Source organism: Anguilla anguilla, chromosome 2 (assembly GCF_013347855.1).
Source record: "Anguilla anguilla isolate fAngAng1 chromosome 2, fAngAng1.pri, whole genome shotgun sequence".
NCBI classification, from domain to species: Eukaryota; Metazoa; Chordata; class Actinopteri; order Anguilliformes; family Anguillidae; genus Anguilla; species Anguilla anguilla.
The window spans coordinates 2,056,864-2,078,053 of NC_049202.1; the positions used below are offsets into that span (position 1 = coordinate 2,056,864).

General features: G+C 43.4%; 1 protein-coding gene across 3 annotated transcripts in view; it reads left to right on the forward strand.

The window, feature by feature from the left end:
* LOC118221866 (VPS10 domain-containing receptor SorCS1) overlaps positions 1 to 21,190 on the forward strand; it is a 140,405-nt gene that overhangs the window by 97,179 nt on the left and 22,036 nt on the right. For all 3 annotated transcript variants that reach the window (XR_004764192.1, XM_035407282.1, XM_035407283.1), the window contains exons 5-13: positions 4,847 to 4,920; positions 9,412 to 9,476; positions 10,640 to 10,758; positions 10,920 to 11,009; positions 12,900 to 13,079; positions 14,841 to 14,987; positions 16,821 to 16,923; positions 19,123 to 19,199; positions 20,416 to 20,507. Coding sequence is in view for 2 of the 3 variants with exons in the window: in XM_035407282.1 (XP_035263173.1) it covers positions 4,847 to 4,920; positions 9,412 to 9,476; positions 10,640 to 10,758; positions 10,920 to 11,009; positions 12,900 to 13,079; positions 14,841 to 14,987; positions 16,821 to 16,923; positions 19,123 to 19,199; positions 20,416 to 20,507 (947 nt within the window). In the remaining variant the exon portion in view is untranslated. The remainder of the gene's footprint in view (positions 1 to 4,846; positions 4,921 to 9,411; positions 9,477 to 10,639; positions 10,759 to 10,919; positions 11,010 to 12,899; positions 13,080 to 14,840; positions 14,988 to 16,820; positions 16,924 to 19,122; positions 19,200 to 20,415; positions 20,508 to 21,190) is intronic.

Below are 21,190 nucleotides of genomic sequence, written 5' to 3' on the forward strand. Positions count from 1 at the left end.
CATTACCAACCCGCAGAAGTGTGTATACTGTATATGAAGAGAAGACACATGTTGACATTGTTTATTCACGGCTGCCTGCCATGAATAACTATTACCATCCGAAGGTAAGACATCTCCTGTCTGCTCGGATGCATAAGAGAGATGTAGCTAACGTTAGCAGCGCCTGCCACGTTGCTGCGGGAAATTGGTACGGTGTCACGGCAACCATGGCAGACTTAAACATCCCTTTCCCTGGAGAGACAGAATCCTCCACTGCAGAATCCAGTCACATTCAGGTAATGACATAGCTCAGCCCCAAGTTTATTATTATTATTATTATTATTTCTGTTCCTTTAAGTGGAATCTACATTAAGACAAATAAAGGCACAATTAAAACGATGAATTCCGGCTGTCTTCTTCCCCTTAAAATGGCTCTATCTGAGCTGTCGATCTTCATTCTCCATTCTGCTCGAACCGCCTTCTCACAGATCCCTTGTGACGCCTGGCACAGAGACTAACAATGGAGCAGCGTGTCTGTCTTTGAGACTGTCGAATGCACTTTTTATTCTTCTTCTGTGATTACTGCTGTCGTGCTCAGCATAACCAGGACACCTTTACTGCGCCTTGTTTCGAGTGCGATGCTAAAAATAAAAATAAAAAAAGGTACAAAAGGCTTTCACAGAAAGAAAGAAAAAAAAGGAAATGGCTACACTTACTATATTTACAAATAAAAGTACTTTGAACCAACTTTATTATAAAAGTGAAACTTTTCAACCAGCCTTGTGAGCAACTGATAAAGAAACTGTCATTGCAAGAAATAAACCGAAAAAAAAAACAACAAAGAAGAGTCGTTTTTTTTTGTTTTTTTGTTTTTCAGTAATACCGTCATGTTCAGAGGTAGCCGAGTTAGATGTGTTTTTGGGGTCGGTATTTTTTGCAGCGCTGGGTCAGATTTTGCCCACAGTTTTGGACTTTTTTGGCAGTTGCATCTTTCCAAGGCGTTACCCCTGCCTCCCTGGGCCGTTTGGAACATGAAGGTTCCTGCTTTCACAGTCACAGCGAAGGCTCCTGCTTTCACAGTCACAGCGAAGGCTCCTGCTTTCACAGTCACAGCGAAGGCTCCTGCTTTCACAGTCACAGCGAAGGCTCCTGCTTTCACAGTCAAAGCTCCGACTGCCGGACTTTAATGCTCCCCCACCGCCGCCGCATCATGGACAACACAGTTCCATGATGTTCCCGTGCGCTTTCGGGCGTCTCCGAAAACGGGGGGTTATCGAGGTGACGAATCACGGCGGCCTGTCCAGCCGCTGCGCCGCGCGACTCGCGTCGACGCGCTCGGGGGTTTGTCTGAGAGCGCAGAACTCCCGAGCCGGCCCGAGAGGAGGAGCGGTACGTCCGCGCGGGAAAAACAGCAGCTCTTCCGCTCGTGCCCAGGCGGTGTTCTAGCTACCGTTCTTGCCAAACTAGGGATTTCCCTTTCAAAGAGGCAGCATGAGCAAGGTGAGGGACACGTCTTGATCAATAATTAATGTGATATTTTCTGAAACCCATGCAATGGAATACAAGTGAACATAAATACAAGTATCATACCTGTGGTTAAGAGATTACATTACATTGCATTACGTTACAGGCATTTAGCAGACACTCTTATCCAGAACGACTTACACAACATTCTGCACAGCATTTACACTGCACCCATTTATACAGCTGGATATTTACTGAAGCAATGCAGGTTAAGTGCCTTTAGCTCAAGGGTACAACGCCACTGTCCTACCTGGGAATCGAACTTGTGATAGGTCACAAGACCAAGGGATGCAGGTTTCGAGTGTGCCATCTTCTATACGTACAGAAATGTATTTTATGGATCCCAACAGTCGTGACACATTGCCATTAATAGAGTGATTTAATTTCTGCTGAGTCATCATGTGCTAATGCTTAATGAGCAATAAATAATTAAGGTGCTTCTAATATGACCGTATCCTCAATCTGTCCGCTGCTTTGGCTGTTTGAGCATGGTAATGTAGACATTCACTTGGGCAGATAGTCTCCTTATTTTGCTAGTCTCTTTTATAATGATCCCTGTGAAATCAAAGTTGGATTTATATGTTCAAAAGCATAAATAATGTGTATTTTGTGTGTGCTCGTGTTTGTGTATGCATTTAAATTAATACATATATACTGTATATATATATATATATATATACACACAAACCCACACACTCACACACACACACATGTATGTAAATTGTATGTCAATTAAAGGAAAAACACTTCGGATAACTAGCTTGGTTCAGCATTACCTCAGTGTAGAAGTTAATTAGACAAAGTGATTTTTTCCCCACTTTTTTCGGTCTCTAATTGCATATGCATGATATATTTTATGAGTTATGTATATAATTCATATCTCACTTCCTACACCGTTCTCCTTTTAGTTTTGACAAAGGTTATACATCATCTGAATTTATGACACATGGTGGTCAGTGAAAATATGCAGAAAGGGTTTGATTTCATATTGCTGGATGAGTGCTCTCTATCTTCCCTGGTGCTGTATGTGCAAAGTAAGTTAGATTCATTTAGATTAGACCAGGCTGAAAATGGGTGTTTTCAAAATGCACTGCATTTGAGATGCACATTACCTAAAGATGACTTCCCCCTCCAGTTTTTTTCTTCTTCTTCCTTCTCATTTATAAATGTTATAAATGTGCTGTCTGCAATCTGATTTGTCTTTGAGCTTTAGAAATGAATAACCTTCAAGCCTCAATGCCCAACTGGTTTTAAAAAAGCAAGGACGTATTACTTTGGGAATGTGTGTCCTCATTTCCATTATTCAAATAGCAAACAAACAGCAGCTTTTGATATTTGCAAAGAACTTTCAGAAGTCATCAGTCACACAATGCCTACGTCTGGTTTTGGGGTGTAGATCTCTTCGTGTCTACAATTTAACCTCAAAAGGGCCTCTTTGGTGGTGTCTCAACACAGCGTACACCAACACAATGTATATTAACACAAAGACTAAAGTGATATCCCTACACCCAACCCATTTCTCTGTAAAGATTATTATTATATATATAGATTTTTTTTTTTTAAGGCCTTGACTTTGACCTTCCCTTTGGCAAAAACAACAACAATGGAAACAAAACTACGGAGCTGAGCAGCTCAGCCGCTCAATTAATGTGCTAATAGATGAATGTTTACTCCCTACGCGTGGTCGCCCATGTTAAAAATGGGAAATTTATCCCAAACTAACGGGCCGAAATGAGATGCCTGCCTAATTATAAATCCTGCCGAAGCTCACTGAATAAACATGTAAATCACCTGCGTTTACCAATGGAGTGATTTAGGCAGCAAGCGGCGTAAGTGTGGACTCTTATGCTGACCTTTAGCACTGTTCTCCAGGTGTGTTCTATGCTGCAGTCACATTAAAGTAAATGAGTAATTGCATTTTAAAAATATAATTATGTGTTCTGTGTTTCAAGTAAAGCTGAAATGCGTACTCACAGCCTAACAGAAGGTTATTTTACAGAGGTCTGAAAAGGAAAATGACAACAACTTTGGCTACAAAGTTGTATTTGGCCGCGCAGTTGTTTTTCTCTGAAAGCTTGTCTTCCTTCCACCTAAGATGGTTTCTTAAAATACCCCGTAAACTGTGTCGGCTTCACGTCGAGACATTTTGATTCGTCAGCAGCGAAGCGTTCTGCTGAACGACGAGCGGAGATGTGGGGCTGTAAACCACCCACTCTGCCGTAGTATCTGCTGAGCGGAGGACTGTTAGAGCCAGACACAGACGAGTCTACAACGGCAGTCTTATCTGAAATCCCTTTCACCCCTTTTCCATCCTCCTATTTAAACCGCTTGTGAGTGGTACCCAGTTGTGTTTTTAAAGCCATAATTAAAAGAAGTGCGCTTTTCGTATGTCTCTTTCTCTCTCTGTCTCTGTCTCGCTCTCGCTCTCTTGCTCTCTCTGTCTCTCTCGCTCTCGCTCTCTTTCTCTCTCTGTCTCTGTCTCGCTCTCGCTCTCGCTCTCTTGCTCTCTCTGTCTCTCTCTGTCTCTCTCGCTCGTACATATAAAATTTGTGCCTAAGTAGCATCGTCATTTGTTATTGCGACATTAAGATGACACCTGTTACAGACATTCCATAAAAACATTTAACACAGATGATGTACTGATTTGCAGTTTAGTATACTAACATGTGGAACAGTGTTCTCTGGAACATTGTTCTTTCTCAGGAATGAGTTTTAAGACTTTAGGGATGATGGAATGTTTAGGGTGGTGATGAATGGCATAATCCTGTATCCAGTTTTCCTGAAATCTAGGGCTTGATATGCTTCCATCATTTAAACTGTCAGAAGCTCAAATGGTTGTTCATACCGGCCAATCTTGTGTGCAGTGCATTTGCTCACCTCCTCTGCCAACTAGTGGTTCCCGCTTCACAGTGCCAGTCAAGGATGCTTAGGCAGAAAAATGACTGTATTACAGAAATGCTATTATAATACTATAATATTGATTGCAATACCAAAGTCTTTATTTCAATAAATGCTTTTGGAAACACAGGGAATGGACCTTCATACATACATGCAATATAGCCTGTTCATAAACATGACAACACACCTTCATAAGCACTACATAGACATTCATAAATGCGTAAATGCTTATTTCAGTTTTTTGAAAAAGTGGTGGTAATATGCCATAATCCTCCAGACGAAGTTTTACTCTGATTTCTCTCCCTGTTTGTCGGCTTATACTATTCCCTGACTATCTTTGTGATTAAGTGTGTTCTGTATGATGATGTGTAGACCTCATCCATGTGATCAGGCAGTCACAGGCAGTCAAACTGTGATGGTAACTGCCTGGCTCTGTGTCTTTAAGCTCTATAGTTCTGTGGAGTTCGGAAGAAGATGGCAGCTTGTACACGAGAGGGTGGCTCCTAACCGCTTCTACTGGTAAGTGCGTGTGTGCGTGTGTGTGTGTGTGTGTGCGTGCGTGCGTGCGTGCGTGCGTGCGTGCGTGCGTGCGTGCGTGCGTGCGTGCGTGCGTGCGTGCATGCGTGCATGCCAGCAGTTCAACGGGATCTCTAGCTGCTGAATGAGGTGCGCTTTGTTACGGTTGGAGTAAAAACCTACAGGGCGGTAGATCTCCAGAAGCAGGGTTGGGCAGCCCTGCTCTAGCATTTGCAATACCTAATTACTGAATTTTTATTTCTTTGTATGATTATGGTTTTTAATTATGACCTCTTTTTTTAAAACATTTTTTTAATACCATGGACAGGAATAAATGGTGTATTTTCCATGGTTACATGACATTACTGGGGTACATCCATTGCCTTCTTGCAATTAGGAGCTTTCAAATTACTGTTGCCATTAGTGCTTTTTACTGTAATCTCTGAACTGGGTGGCTTATGATATTTAATGCATCAAATTATTCTGCCCTTAATAGGGTGGACTTATTAAGTTATTGTCAATATCCATTGAGCTGAGTAGCCTATACGGAAATGACGGGCTTTCATAAAATAATGAACCTTTTATTCACTTTTGGTGGCTACAGTGTTGTTTTGGTGGTGGTGGTGGTGGCTGTTTTTTGGGGTGAAAAGCACAAACAGGTGCATTTATTTGACAGTCAGGTTAATGTTAAAGTAACCGAATCCAGGCCTAAGAGTTGGCACAGTATTTGGCTGAATACTGACTGCGGAGCTCACCATTCATTCTGCTTCCTGTGATCCACCGAATAAACCAAAGGAAGTACTCAAGGCGTCAATCATGTTGTGGTTTATTTTGATCCCGTTCTCATTAACGTTAGCTATTTCATCATAATATTGAGCCAAATATTATAGAACTTCGATTAAACCAATGTGCACCCATTCAAACTGCACCTTGGCTAGATTAATACCAGACATTTTGCATGGGTTGCTGTCTGTGCCTGTGCTGACTTGGATCCAGCACAGATTGTTGTCTAAACCTATACCTGTATGTATGCAGTTATGTAAATTTCTGTGGATTAAGAGCATCTGTGGAAGGCCTAAATATTTTTTTTTAATGTAACTGATGAACAATGCATCTCCGTGATCGAACTGGCCAATGAGAATGTCCTCATATGTCTCATATCCTCTTGCCGTGTGCCCCCCCCCCCCCCCTTTCGTTCTCAAACCCCTGCTGTGCTTCATGTAGAAAGATGGACTCATTTGACAGACAGAAACTGACAAAACATATTAATCTGTAGCTTAACTGACATAGCTTCAGAAAAAAAGTAATTTTATTATCCTGAGAAATGAGCGAATCCAGATTTATCAGACCCTGAATGTCCCCACTAGAGGCTGAACTCTTAGGTCTGTCATCACCACGCCCATCGTTGGCCCTCTGCGATCCTGAAAGATTATAGCGGCAGAGAATGTTTCACCATAAAGCCGAGTGCCAGCACCCCCCGGGGGGCTTCCGGGCTCTGCGAATCAGCCTTTCCTGATTAATCAGGGAAAATCACGTCTGCTGGAACCCGATTTGAGTGCTTTTGGGGAGGTATAGTGAAGTATAAAACAGCTACCAGGACACAGACTGTAAACTGGGAGGGACGCTTTGTTTAACATTTGTTTTTTTACGAGAGTGAATAGAAATGCTAAACTATCTAGAGCCCGCTATACACCGCTGAAATAAATGTGTGGTGAAGACGTGTGCCAAAAGAAGGAAAGAAAATGTGCCTCTTTCATTACTGCCGATAGATTAAAATGAAGAAGTGCATCTTCTTCCACGGCGGCTACACTAAATACGGGCTCAGTCACCGCTTGGCTCTCAACCCGTGAAATAAGAGGGAAATGTCGAGTCGTACATCACCTCCCAGATCCTGAGCAATAATTCAGAAGCTGCCATTTTGGGCAGGGAAATACAGAGGATACAGAAAACATTTGTATGCGTACATTAAAAAAAAAAAATTATGTTTTGTATACGGAAACAGAGAGTTTTTACTGCATTTGGAGGCGACAGGCTGGTGGTGGGGGGGGGGGGGGGGGGGGGGTCAGGAGAGATGTGGGGGTCATGAGGGACCTCTGGCTCGTACCCCAGGAGGAGTGTTGCACCTGGCCGTGGAATCAGGTGCCAGTTTCCCCCGGATATGAGGAAGTAGGGGTACCAGACGGCACGGCTGCCTACCTGACTGCAGAGTGGGACGGGGGGGTGGGGGGGTCGAACTGGGGAAGGGCCAGCCGTGGGAGGGGGGCAGGCGGATGACCCCCCGCAGGCCCCCCAGCCATTGGGCCTGAGGACAAGGTGGCCCACTGGAGGATGGACAGCCAAAAAAACAAGGGGAGAGAAGGGGGGGGCGCACTGAGAGCTGCTGACACAGGAGATAAGAGGCAGAGCTGGCTTGTTATATGCAGATTCAGGAGCACACACTAAAATGCCCAACGTTAATTCAACTCTTAACACGTTAATTCAACTTTTAACATTGTTAATTCAACTCTTAACAGTGTTAATTCAGCTCTTAACAGATGGCATTTTGGGCCCACTCTGAATTAACACTGTTAGAATTTAATTAACACCGGGCATTTTACTGTGCACCGAGTGAGAAGGGACTGGTTAACTGAGGGCAGCTATGACAGAAAAAATGCTAATTTCCCCGAGATTCCTCATTATCCTGTTAATTAGATAAACAAAAATAAAAAAAAAAAACATTTTGATTAAGTATTTTAATGCACATTAAAAGGGAGTGTTAATGTGTAGATAACTTTGAGGTGCTAGACATCCCTGGGACATAATTTGAGTTTTGTGGAGAACGCAGATATTTGTGATTATGAATTTCGAATGAATACTGGATGCCCTAGTTGAAGGCCTGAAAGCAAAGCTGTGTCTGTAGATTACTTCTACTACTACTATGTAGCCTTCTCTCTCTCACACAGTTACCAACAGAAAAGAGAAACTTATGTGTAACTAGCCCTCAAATGCATACACACACATGTAACACTACTGAAGCAGCGCAGAGCAACAGAAAGAGAGAGAGAGAGAGACAGACAGACAGACAGATAGAGAGAGGGACAGACAGACAGAGAGAGAGAGAGAGAGAGAGAGAGACAGACAGACAGATAGAGAAAGGGACAGACAGAGAGAGAGAGAGAGAGAGACAGACAAAGAGATGGAGAGAGAGAAAGAGAGAGAGAGAGAGACAGACAAAGAGATGGAGAGAGAGAGACAGACAGACAGGCAGAGAGAGATAGAGAGAGAGAGGAAGAAGGGGAGATAGAGAGAGAGAGAGATCCTTTGAATGTTGAGTGTGGTCATTTTTCAGAGTCGATTAGCCACAGCCGTATTGTTGCTGCAGTGCTGCATGTAGAAAAGCAGGCCAGGTTCAGTCAGATTTCTCCCAAATTACCCGAACAAATTTTCTGTCTTACTTCACTTTAGGCAACAGCTCCACCTCTTGTCTATTCATTTCTTTTTCTTTTTTTTTTGTTACTTTCCTGAAAGCACAGGAGGTGAGCGGCTGGAATGAAATAGAGAGATCTGAACCCGAGTATCGGCTATAATCCTGCAGATTATCTTTACAGAAACATATTTTACCCAGCTTCCCTGGCTGCGCGGATAAGCTGACGTGTCAATCGACCGCTGGGGAAGTCAGAGGGGACGGGGAGGCTTTTTCAGGGGCGGATTAATCCTGGGATACGTCTAATAAGTGTAATTAATGCTGGAGGTAGGCAGAGCTCAGTTCTTTATATTGTCTGATGGAAAGTGCCTGTGGTTCCAGCCCTTTAATAAATATTTAATCTTTCAGTGTCTTTTTTTCCCTCCTCCCCAAGAAGACACGTGGGGGGGAAAAAAATGTTTTGCTCAACAAATATTTATCTTTATGAAAACTAGACAAGGTCATTGGTGACCTACTGCGAGTCTTACAACAGGGACTAAGCTTGGATCTTCCCATGGCCTGGGGAACTGTCCTGATTGGACTTTAGAGAGTATAAAGACTCAATACCTACATCTTCCCATCTCGTGTTGATTGGCTCGGTGTGAACAGGAAGTCCCGCCCAGATCCATAAGTATTGGTCAGTTCTGATGTCATAGTCAGGCCTGTGGGTCTTGCTCAGTCAGGATTTTGGACCATTGAATGTCATTTTCTTTTGATTTAATTTCAGGACACATACTTCCAGATTGTGTCAGAAGACATACCTCAGTTCTGTTGATTTTTAGTAATGAATTTTAGTCCCGAATTATTGAATCTTTAGTCCCAGATAAGTCACAATACATTTCCACAAAACATAAGAAACGTCCCTTTTTAATAATGAACTTTAATTGCTCCACGTTTCTACATGTAGTATTTGGCTTGTCGTTTTGTTTGATGGGCCTTGTTGCTGTATATTGTACACCATGGAACACCTTTCTCAAAATGAATGTATTTAAAAGGTAGAGATGGTGGTACAGTCATACCAAACTAATGCTATGGAAATCTTCTCCCTTTAGGTCCAAAATGGGATTAGACAAAGAGCCTGGATTAATTCACCTGGAGACCAGTATATCTGAAGGGCGTAAGTGATTCTCCTCTGAGTTTCGACTCAATTACCTCACACTTGAACCGCACATTTACAGAAAAGGAATCACAGGCGGTCAGGTAAAGCGAGTGGGTAGTGTATTGCCCTCATTTGGGAGAACCTGTGAAACTTAAAATGTCATAGATGCAAAGCATATTAGTAAAAGGTGTTTGAGTATAATTTATTCCTTGGAAATCAATTTCTGCGGTAAATTACCAAGTAGTCATACCAATTTCAACATTTAGGCCCCTGATCTTGCAGCTCCGCAGTACCATGCAGATTAATTTAATAATTTCCTGGAGCAATTTGTTTGTAGTACCAAGAATATATACATTTTTGTATGTCTGTGTGTCCTAATATCTCTGTGGATACAACTGCTGTGAATTAAAACAAAAAGACTGCACAGTCTCCATAGAAGTTAAGAACTTACCTCTTTCATCCAATACTGCGCATTTAGCTTTTGTATATAATCAAGAGATACAGTGGCAACCTTGTGTTGCGGTCTCAGGCAATGGTTGGAATTTGGACTTTATTTTAGTGTTCATGTAAATTTTCCCCCTGTCCAGTTATAACTACAAGTTTCGACAGATGGTAGATATCCAACTGCCCGTGTCTTGGGATATAAAACATATTGAACGCAGCAAATCTGTGCTACTTTTTAATCCCCCTCACACACAGTGACTGGGATTTGGCTTCCCCAAACATGTGTTTCACTGAATGTGTCCTCAGAATGTAGCTCCGCCCACTTCCGGAACTCTGAGGACTACTTAGGGTATGAATGTCCGGGAAAACATTCAGGTGCCTACAGAATTGAAGTCTGTGGCCATTTCGCAGACACCAGTACAGTTTAAAATGGTTAGTTTAGTTTAGTTTAGTTTAATTTAAGCCCTTTTTAAAATTCCTGCGATCAGCAGCCAAGGTAATAGGGAGAAGGTCAATTACATGTGGCCATGATTGAGTTTGCTGAGTCTAGAACAGGGTCTGTTTTCAGTTCTATTGGAACAATGGAGGAAAAAAAAAGAAACAGCCATTGGCCTTTCTAGTCCTTGGTGATCTGTTATCCACACGTTGATTCAACTAATGTTTGGAAATGATGTCGGCAGAGGCTGACATCGCATCCTTCTGGCTAACATCATTCGTCCATCATTGTCTTGTTGCAGAAGCTCAGTATGTGACCTGCAAACTTCAGAACTGCACGGAGTCCAACAAAGGGAAACCATTCCCAGGGTATATTGACCCCAATTCCCTGGTGGTTCAAGACGAGTATGTGTTTGTTCAGGTACGTAACTGCTAAGTACGGGGAATATATGGTTAGGTTGTGTCAGAAATACCACAGGGTTTAATTTAAGCATTTTGTCTTGGCAGTCATCATACCCACAAGCGATTTGTTGTATTAATTTTTTTCCTAACATGTTGGCTGTCCTTATTTAATTTGACAAGGTGTCTACGGGCGGCCGACCGGTCTACTACGTGTCGTACAAAAGAGACGTCTTTGCACCTATGAAGCTCCCGAAGTACACTCTGCCTAAGGTAATGCCTTCCTTCTGGGGCAATGAATCATGGATGGGCAGTGTGAAATGTGCAAACAGGAGATCTACACCTAATTAAACAGCGTGATTAACTTCCATATGAAACGGACACTGAATGCACTAAACTGTTATTATAAACTTCCCTGCACTCCAACTCCATATTAATGCCCATGGTATTGGAATGAGATGGTCAACAAGTACATATGGGTTTGATGTTCAGGTTTCCACATTTGGAAATGTAGTGTACATCAAAACAAATCCGCAAAGGTATGCTTTGTGCTTTGACATTCACATTTTCTTTCAATAAATATAATTTAGCAATTTTAAGTCCCACTCAAATAACTATACAAAATACAAGGAAAAAGAGTCTAGTTTGGACAATGTAGTGATAGAAAATTATTTCTGTGTTCAGTGAAAAGAAAATTATTTACTGTGAATGAAACTAACGCAATACCAGGCCAAAACTACCACTAATTTGCAAATCATAATCAAAGACAATGTAAAACAGACTGACTAGATGCTTTCAACAGAAAATACCCCCCAGGACCTGGATAATGGTTAATTATTATTAGAAGTGGTTGCTGCTGTTTTTATTGATGTAGTCACAGCTGTGGCAGACCACCAAAAGCATTATTAGCTGCAGTTTGCTGTGTATCAGTGGGAGTTTGTGTTGAAGTAGTGGGGAGTCCTTTACACACACTCCAGTGTACGAGAAACATACAAAGCGACTGTCTGTAAGTGGAGGAGCTAGGCCTCTATTGCGACTGTGATCGTGAAAATCCATTTGAGCCTGTGCCTATTGCTAGGCCTGACCTCTATGCAGCCAGCCACCGTAATTTAGACCATGGTGAGAAATCAAGATGTGCGCGTCTGTCTGTGTGTTTCCCTTCCGTGCGTTTTTACGTCGTGTATTTAGGCCAGAGAACGCTCGGTTGTAGCGCGGTTTCTATTTTTTCTCTTTTTATCTTTTTTTGCGAAGAGGAGCAGCGACGTCCTTTATCGGATTTCTGTCCCGTGACAAGCAAACGCTTCGGCTTAATCAAGCCCGAACGCTCCCTGGTTCCCCGAACGCATGCTCCGGGTGGCCGAGGCACGGCCTGAGGTAGATGAGAAATGGAGAAAATCAGTCTCGCGCGCCGCTCTCTTCTCGCTGGGCGAACATACAGTTTAAAGCTAATAAGAATATTATCCCTGTACCGGAGCAGATTATCTCCATATTTTGGAGAAAATTAGGTGGGGTTTTTGATTATGAACGTGATTGAGCCCTGCGGGGAAATCTTCATCCTCACAGAGCAGGTCTTTCACGGGTCCATTGATATTCATAGTTCTCCATTGTAGGGGAAAATTAAATAAGACCCCAATTCAGCGACATCTTAAATTACTGGCGAGAAAGATCCTTTTTTATTGGGAATAAATTCCCAGATGAAAGGTTTCCCTTTTTATTTTATTTTTTCCCGCCCTGTATTCAGAGAAAGCTGTATTTAAGAAAAAAAGAACTATTTTATGAATAAGCAAAAGGTACAGTTTTATCAACATAAAGAAAATGGTGTTTGAAATCAGGAACTCCCAGGATGTAAATATTTCCGGATGGATGTTGCCACTGATGACGCAGGTCTGTTTTCTTTGTCCGCGTACTTAATGGAGACATTCTCCAACATCAGCAGCTCTTCATTACAGGCATTTAGCAGACGCTCTTATCCAGCATTTTAAAATAGTGTTTACATTGCATCCATTTACACAACTGGATTTATACTGAAGCAATGCAGGTTAAGTACCTTTCTCAAGGGTACAACAGCAGTGACCTGCCCGGGAATCGAACCTGCAGCCTTTTAGGTTACAAGCCGAGCTCCTTACCCATTACGCTACACTGCCGCCCCTCTTCACGCCCCAGGACTGGCACGTGATCAGCACGGACGAGAACCGGGTGGTGGCGGCGGTGCAGGAGTGGAACCAGAACGACACGTACAACCTGTACGTGTCGGAGGCGCGCGGCGTCTTCTTCACGCTGGCGCTGGAGAACGTGGTCAGCAGCATGGGGCTGGAGGGCAACGTCATGATCGACCTCTACGAGGTAGGCAGCACTCGACCGGCAGCTCCTTGTTCTTCTGCCGGTGGAAGGCCGGGGGGCGGGGAGGGGGGAGGAGGGGTGTCAAACTGAATCCCGGGGGGGGGGGGGGGGGGGCGGGGCTGTAGCGTCTGTAGGGTTTTTTTGGTTTCCTTTCAAACTGCTGCCAATTAAGGCCTTGAGAACAAGGTGTATGGATTCCTTAGCCAATCAATGACTTACCTGAAACATCCCCAAAAACCAGCAGGCACTGCGCAGCCCTCCAGGACTGGAGTTTGACGCCTATGCTCCAGGGGAACTAACATTGACCTGGTCCACAAATGAGGAGAACTGGCCGAAGAGTCTCTTTCAGACTGTTTGCAGTCCCGTCGAATCGGGGTACATTGATTGTCAGGTGTGGACATTGGACGAATGGGATCGGAAGGGTCAGATCTGTCTCGGCGTTAGGTGTGTTGGACGGCTAATGACGCCAAACGCTTGTTTTGGATCAACGCTGTGGTTCTCTGTTGGCTTGTCTTTAGCCATTTTCAGGAAGGGCTGTGTGGTCCTACAGCAGGATATATCCAGGAATACTCTTGTATCCCATTGAATATCGCAACATAAACCAAATGCGCCCTACGTTTGGACACTTGTTTAAGCATTTGTCTTTGGGGAATTCATTGCATTTATGGTTTTAATTCAAAGTTTTTGTTGAAGGAGCATTTTGTTTTGTGCAGCAAAGCCACGATTTGATTTTTATTTTTGAAAGCAGTGTGATAAAATTGAAAATGGATAGGAGATGTAGTCTGGGCCACTCCCCCAATATTAATTTTCCTTGAAATTGTCTTCAAATATTGTCTTCAAGAGAAAAAAATAATCGACTCAAACTCCAGTCTATTTGTGTTGTGGCCAAAAATGCAAACCGCTTAGAACATTTCTCAATGTAGAAGGGCTGTGGGTATTTGTGATTAGAAGTTTTCTGAAGATCAATTATTCTCTGATTCGGGGGGGCGGCGGGGGGGGAGAGGGGAGTTTTGTTTTCAAGTTGTTCGTGTAAATGGGAATAGAAATAAGACAGAAACTGATAAGCAGTGGAAGTCACATCGTAATCTTATCAAATAATTGAAATGATATATTTCGGTGATAATAAGACCATTGTCCTCTAAGTGACTGAAATATGTGCAATAGAGATCGGCACCCTAATGACATCATCGCTTCAGGCCGACTTTGAGCCTTTTTCTTTTTAACCGTCATTTATTTTTTAAATTACCATTTCATATTGCTTGAATTTCATTTGCCTCCAGGTCCCCCCAGTGTTCTTTTGTCCACCACCAGAGATATCAGTGACTCAAGATGGCCGCTCGTTCCTTCAGTCTGACGCACAACAATGCAACGTGCTCTGATTTAAAAGCTCAGAAAGACGTGCAATTTCATTTGGACCCATTTGCATATGTGAGGGTTTAGAGGAACTTGCAAAAGTTACATTATTGGGAAACGTAATGGGATTTTTCCGCACTTTCTTTACTTTTTCTGAGAGGTTTATTGCCTTCCTGGATGAGGGTGCAGTTGAGCTTCTTTTTGAAAGCATTGGGTATAGGAATAGCCTGTGCTGGCATCATGGTGTCAGGCCAATATCAGCCTCTCTTCAGAACTGAATTCCACCTTCCAATCTCACGCTCCGCCTCTCATCGGAAAGCTTTGGCCTTTACCCTGCCGCGGGCGGCCATTTTGAAGTTTTAAAGCGATCTGAGACAGATTCATTTTTCAGCTTCCTTTACATTTTCCCAGGTAGCAGGGATAAAAGGAATGTTCCTGGCAAACAAAAAGGTGGACAGCCAGGTGAAGACGTACATAACCTACAACAAAGGCAGAGACTGGCGTCTGCTCCAGGCTCCGGAGGCTGACCTGAGAGGCAACGCCGTCCATTGTGTGCTGGTGAGCGCGCGCGTCTGTTCCTGTCAAAATATGAATGATCCTGACGTTAATGATCTTCGAGCGAGCGCCCGCTTATCTCCGAGGCGTCAAAGTGAAAAGGTCTTTCGGTTAATGGCGTCCAATACCGCGACTTCCCGCCAGAACGGGAAGCTGCCATTCATGTGATGTGAGCTGTCCTTAAACGGACTTCGCTTTTTAACGTTGTTGTGTTTTACCGCATCGCTAATAATTTAGTTAGTTTCAATATGGTGAGAGAGAGAGAGAGATAGAGAGAGGGAAAGAGCGAGAGAGTGAGAGTAAATTGTGCCTTAATGCTCGTCTCATTTGAATGATTTAATTATCACCGCAAACTTTTGCTTTTAAACAAATTAAGCAGTTTACTTCATAGCTTAAAAGGCGGCAGTCGATTCTAAAATGTACTTTCTTGCGTTTGGTGAAAAAAAGGAAACGGAATAAAAAGCACTTTAAATGAGCTCAAATGGAGCTTGTAATGTTCTCTCTCACATCTTTAATCACATTTAATCCAGAGAAGCGTTCCTTTACAAGCACTCCAAAAGCATCAGCATGAGGCCAAACATGCGGCACTTCCAACAATCGCAAGTTTTAGCTATCCGATGAGACGAGTCAATCAGCACAGACAGCCTGGTAGGGGGGCTTCGAGTAAAAACTTGTTTTTGGCGGCAATGCTAATAAGAAGCTCGCTGCTAATAGGGTGGCAGTTGATGAAGAGATTATATTCGCTGATTATGGCGAAGAGCAGCATTGAAAAGTGGCAGCTCATCAGCGATCTGTTGGCACTTCAGCGTCTAGCGCTGTTCTGTAAAAATGAATATATATGAACCTAGTAAAACAGCCCTACGCCGTGAAGGCACTTGGAAGTTTTAATGACTGTCGGCTAATGACAGGCGCTTGGTGTCAAGTTATCTCGCTTGTAATTGGCTTCTTTTTTCCCGTGCAACATGGCCAGTGCCAGATCACGTGTTACCAAGCCATGTATGTACATATACTCTTAATTTAGAAGGGAGTCTGATTAGTGCATTTGCTTTAAAAAAAAAAAAAAAAATGTTTAGCTTGTACATCGGTAACTACAAAAGCTTGGACTCAAGTTTTCAAAAATTCTTTAAATAATAAATCTAACTATATTAACCTCCTGTCACACTGTGTTATTTCGTTCTTGTCTGGGAGTGCTGCAGTGCAGCTATTAACAAGATCGAGCATAAAAGACTTAATCGGATGAACACAAGCAGAGGATCTGTGATTGTCCGCTGCTCTCTCAAGCATTTATAAGAACACAGATGCAAAATCCTTTGCAAAAGCAAATGTTATGTTGGAGCCATGTTGAGTCAGGGCGTACAGTTTTCTCAGAAAACAACCACTGTTATGTCCGCTGTGTGCTTTTTGATACACAGTCAAAGACTGGATGGAGAGGCCAGTGCTGACCTGTAAACTGCACACAACAGTAATTGCCCTTTGATAACCTGATTATCAGCACTGTGGCTCTGCGGTATACCGCAGCTATTTGTCTGGAAACGCTCGAGCGTCATTACACGCCGTACGTAACACTTACTCAGAAACATCCTGCGGGCGGTCGAGGGCTATAATGAGAAGCGTGTCAGCGAAGGTTATCCCAATCAGAATTAATGGTCAGAGCCACCAATTGGGAGCACGTCTTTAATGGAGTCTGTCGTTTGGGATTGATGCAAACTCTGAGCCGTCACAATGACCAGCGGCTTTGACTGGCATGATGTGGATAGCGGGGAGAGATAATTGCGTGACGATAACTGACTGACTTGCCCCGTCTCTCCTCGTTTTTTTATATTTCGTTATTTCTAGCCGTACTGTTCCCTGCATCTGCACCTTCATGTCTCAGACAATCCTTACACATCCGGAAACATCGCCAGCAAAGAGTCTGCCCCGGGAATCATCGTGGCCTCAGGTATGTGTTTTTTTTTTAGAAATCCTGCTGCGGTGGGCTATGATACAATGATTTTCCTCGAGCTGAGTTCTTTAGCTGGAATAAAGCTTTCTGCATTCGGTTGATGGTAATTACTTTCCAAATGAGTTTATGTTAAAGAGATCAAACAAAAGGCTGATTTTGATGGTGGAATGATTTTGTTTCTGAATGAGAGATGTAACTGAACACAAACTCGATTCGTTTTGCAATTACAAAGATTGTGATAAGAAATACACAGGAAAGAATTGAACAAATAGAAGGACAAGTGTAATTCAGTCATTCCTTAATAAGTACAAGGCGCGTTTATGTTAGTTTGCTTTGGTTTCCTTGAAAACACCATTCAGATCTGTAATATTTTGAACATCATCAAATGTGCAGATGTGACAAAATAAGATCCTTACTTTAAAATCCATCCCCAGCAAACCAGCATGTTATTTAAAATGTCCGTTTTAATTCATTTTAACTGCCGTTGCCTTTGAGAGTCTCCTGTCCAGGTTTCATGTGTCTAGGTATGCCTGATGACAGATGGTTGCCGCTAACTACGAGGGCGCAGTAGAATTAATGTGCCCCCGTCCGGTCCGCCCAGAGCATTAATTATCGGCAGTGCCGAACCTGACACAGCCGGCGAACCCCGCGCTCGCTGTGCGTGAAATGATAAGGCGCTCGCAGGAATTAAATCCGGGACAGGCGGCTTCTTTTTTGGCACCATTATTATTATTTATTGTGATGCAAAGAATTTTTTTTTTTTTTTCTCTTTCACAGTCGTTCTCACGTGCAGTTTCTCAGATTTCGCCTCTCGCTCAGGGCGGAGCTTTCTCGCGGCGCGCGCGCGCGCTAGTTGCACGCTAGCGCTAGTCCGCTCACCGCGTCTCTTCCCATGCGAACCTCCGCCGGGCCGGATTAGATAAGTGCTGCTCAAGAGACACTCCAGGGGCCGAGGGGATGGAGAGCACTTCCGCTGCACTTAAGTTCCATTTACCATTTTCCTAATCGGCCGCCCCGCGGCCCCCCGTTTGTCTGAAAATGTTTATTCCGGTGATGAACCGAAAAGCGATTGCCGCATTTTTTAAAATCTGCGAGGATCAATCAAGTCCGAATTAAAGGCTCCCACGGAGACCCAGTCTCGCTGTTGGAAAATAAAGCGTCCAGTCATTTAGCTTGTCAGCGCGGAGCCGATGTTTTCGCGATGCGGTTGCTTCAGGGGGTGGACCTCGCTGGTCCTGGAGAACCACGGCGACTTCTGGCTTTCGTTTTCACTTTTCACCTTCCGCAAGCCAATTAAGAGCCGAGGATTAGGTGAGATATCTAACTGCTATTTAAGTGCTAAGCACAGGAACATCACAGACCTGCAGGCTCTGCGGCTCTCCAGGACTAACGGTGGTCCCTCCTGGAGCAGCGCCGTTTATGTCCGTGCATGTATCTGTGGGGTACGTTTATATCATAGCCAAAAAAATGAGTAATTCAGCACTTTATTAGATCATTTTTTTGTTAATAGTTTTTTTATTTACTTAATTTGAATTCAGTTCAAATCTATTGCAGCTTTTACAATCAGTCTGCTCAAACGCTGACCTATTGCAGCTTTTACAATCAGTCTGCTCAAACGCTGACCTATTGCAGCTTTTACACTCAGTCTGCTCAAACGCTGACCTGTTGCAGCTTTTACAGTCAGTCTGCTCAAACGCTGACCTATTGCAGCTTTTACACTCAGTCTGCTCAAACGCTGACCTGTTGCAGCTTTTACAATCAGTCTGCTCAAACGCTGACCTATTGCAGCTTTTACACTCAGTCTGCTCAAACACTGACCTGTTGCAGCTTTTACAATCAGTCTGCTCAAACGCTGACCTATTGCAGCTTTTACAGTCAGTCTGCTCAAACGCTGACCTATTGCAGCTTTTACAATCAGTCTGCTCAAACGCTGACCTATTGCAGCTTTTACAGTCAGTCTGCTCAAACGCTGACCTATTGCAGCTTTTACAATCAGTCTCCTCAAACGCTGACCTATTGCAGCTTTTACACTCAGTCTGCTCAAACGCTGGCCTATTGCAGCTTTTAAGTGGCGCCCCTTAGCTGGGTTCCCTCCGCTGCTCTCACTCACCTTGTTTACCTGTCCGTGTGGCTCTAATTGGTGGTGTGAGCTCAGACCGGCCTTCCCCCCTCCCCCCTCCTCCTCCCCCTCCCCAGGGTGCATCGGTGCGGAGCTGACCACCACCAACGTCAGCATGTTCATAACTTCAGACGCCGGGAACACCTGGAGACAGGTAAGAGCGGACAGCTGGGCTCGTTTGAGAGCGGGGGAGGGGGGGTTAATTATGGCTCTATAAGATTAACCTGGAGATGGATAATATCTTTAGAAGTCGTAATTCACAGAGCGCTGGTTTACTGTGGTTAATCAAATGAGATCTCCAGACTAATTGGATTCAGCGCTGCGTATGACGCCGGTGGGTGGGCCTCTCCTTCGGTTTGACGTTGTGTAATTTTAATTTGCGGGGCTTGTATCTAATTAAAAAGGTAGATTGAAAGCAATTAATGGGAAATTGATGTGACAAAGTTCGACCGTGCCGAGTGTGGTGTGAATTTTTGTCCGATGTGTAGTCAGAAAGAATAATTAACCCGCAGGTTTCAACGGTTTTACATTTCAGGTGTGTTAGGGCGGGGGCGGGGGCGGGGGGGGCGGTAGTGGGCGGGGGGAGGGGTGGAGAGCATGACTTGACACGTCATCAGTGCGCATTTTTAATTTTAATTTTTTCAAGGTTCAGATTAACATGAGCTCTATAACATGGAACTGAAATTGGACGTGCTGTTTCTTGTCTTTATGAAATACATTTGCTGTCCTTTTGCTTTGTGGTTTCACATTAATTTGCCACACGTGAGCTGGTGCCTGACAGCGAGGTCACAGGGTCATCAAACAATTCTTTGTTTATCGTTTGGCTTTATTAATCCTAACGAAAGTCCCGGTGAAAGACTCATCTGTGAAAGACTCATCTGTGAACACGCGGGGCTGACTGGGCGTCAGCAATTGATCCTGACACAAGGAAGTGGTGTGTGGTCTTTTTGTGAAACGGCGGCTTGGAGCGAATGTTTCGTGTTTTAAAGATTGAAATGAACATCACATTTCATCAGCGAGGCCCAGTTCTGGGAAGGCACACTCCCAGGTAGATGTTGGCGCATTCAATATACCCTGTCCAAATCAATACCGCCTCAGCTCCTGCATGTACTAGGGCAGGGCCTGCTGGGTTGCCATGTATTGTTTATGAGTTGATAGCAGCATAACCTGCTCAGAATGTTGTTTTTGGTCTTGTTTAATGCATGGTTCTTGTGGATGGGGCCCTGTGGCCTGTGGTTGAATCCAGACTGCGCCCTCGCTGTCCGGAGGCACGTGATTGGCCATGATCCCACCCACCGGCGGTGACATTCAGTCTCATCGCCCACCATTTTGGATGTCATGGCTTTCTCTCTCTCTCTCTTGTCTTTCAGATCTTTGATGAGGAGTACAGTGTGCTCTACCTGGACCAAGGTGGAGCTCTCGTGGCGATCAGACACACACCCCTGCCCATCCGGCACCTCTGGTACTGTCACATTTATGAAATTAATGATATTTGTATTACACACGTGTGCACGGTTGCAGGTTATTAATAGTGTTACTGTCATTCATGCTCACGGAATGGGATTAACTGGGTCACAGCTTGTCAGAATTATTGTACTTATTGCATTAATTTACTTGAATTGAATCCATTCTCTAACACTCTCAGCAGTATCCAATTCGTTTATATGTAATTCATAATAATGAATTGCTGGTGCAGTATTTCCCTTCTGAACCACAGGAGTCACAGTTTGTTTCTATACTATGGTACGCTCTCACACCACACAACAGCAGAGCAGACTTTTAATTATTTTATTAATTGTTCATTCTTTTATTCTGCTTTATGCTTTTTATGCTGTACATTTACATTTTATTGTACTTTATATATGTATTTTTTTTTTTTGATTGAGTGATATATTCTCTAAATCCTATTTTATTAGTAATATTTTTTTAAACTTGATGTATATATGTATGCATGCATTGTTGTTTTGTTCTTTCTACCAAGAACTTTGAGCTGCATTTCTGTATGAAATATCCTATATAACTAAATGTATTATTTTTTATTATTCCTACATTTCAAATATCATGTTCAAAAGCGATCTTGAAACGTTTGAAGGCACGAAGAGAGCAGCTTCATCGTGATGTCTCCGCTGGTAGAGTTCATGTCCT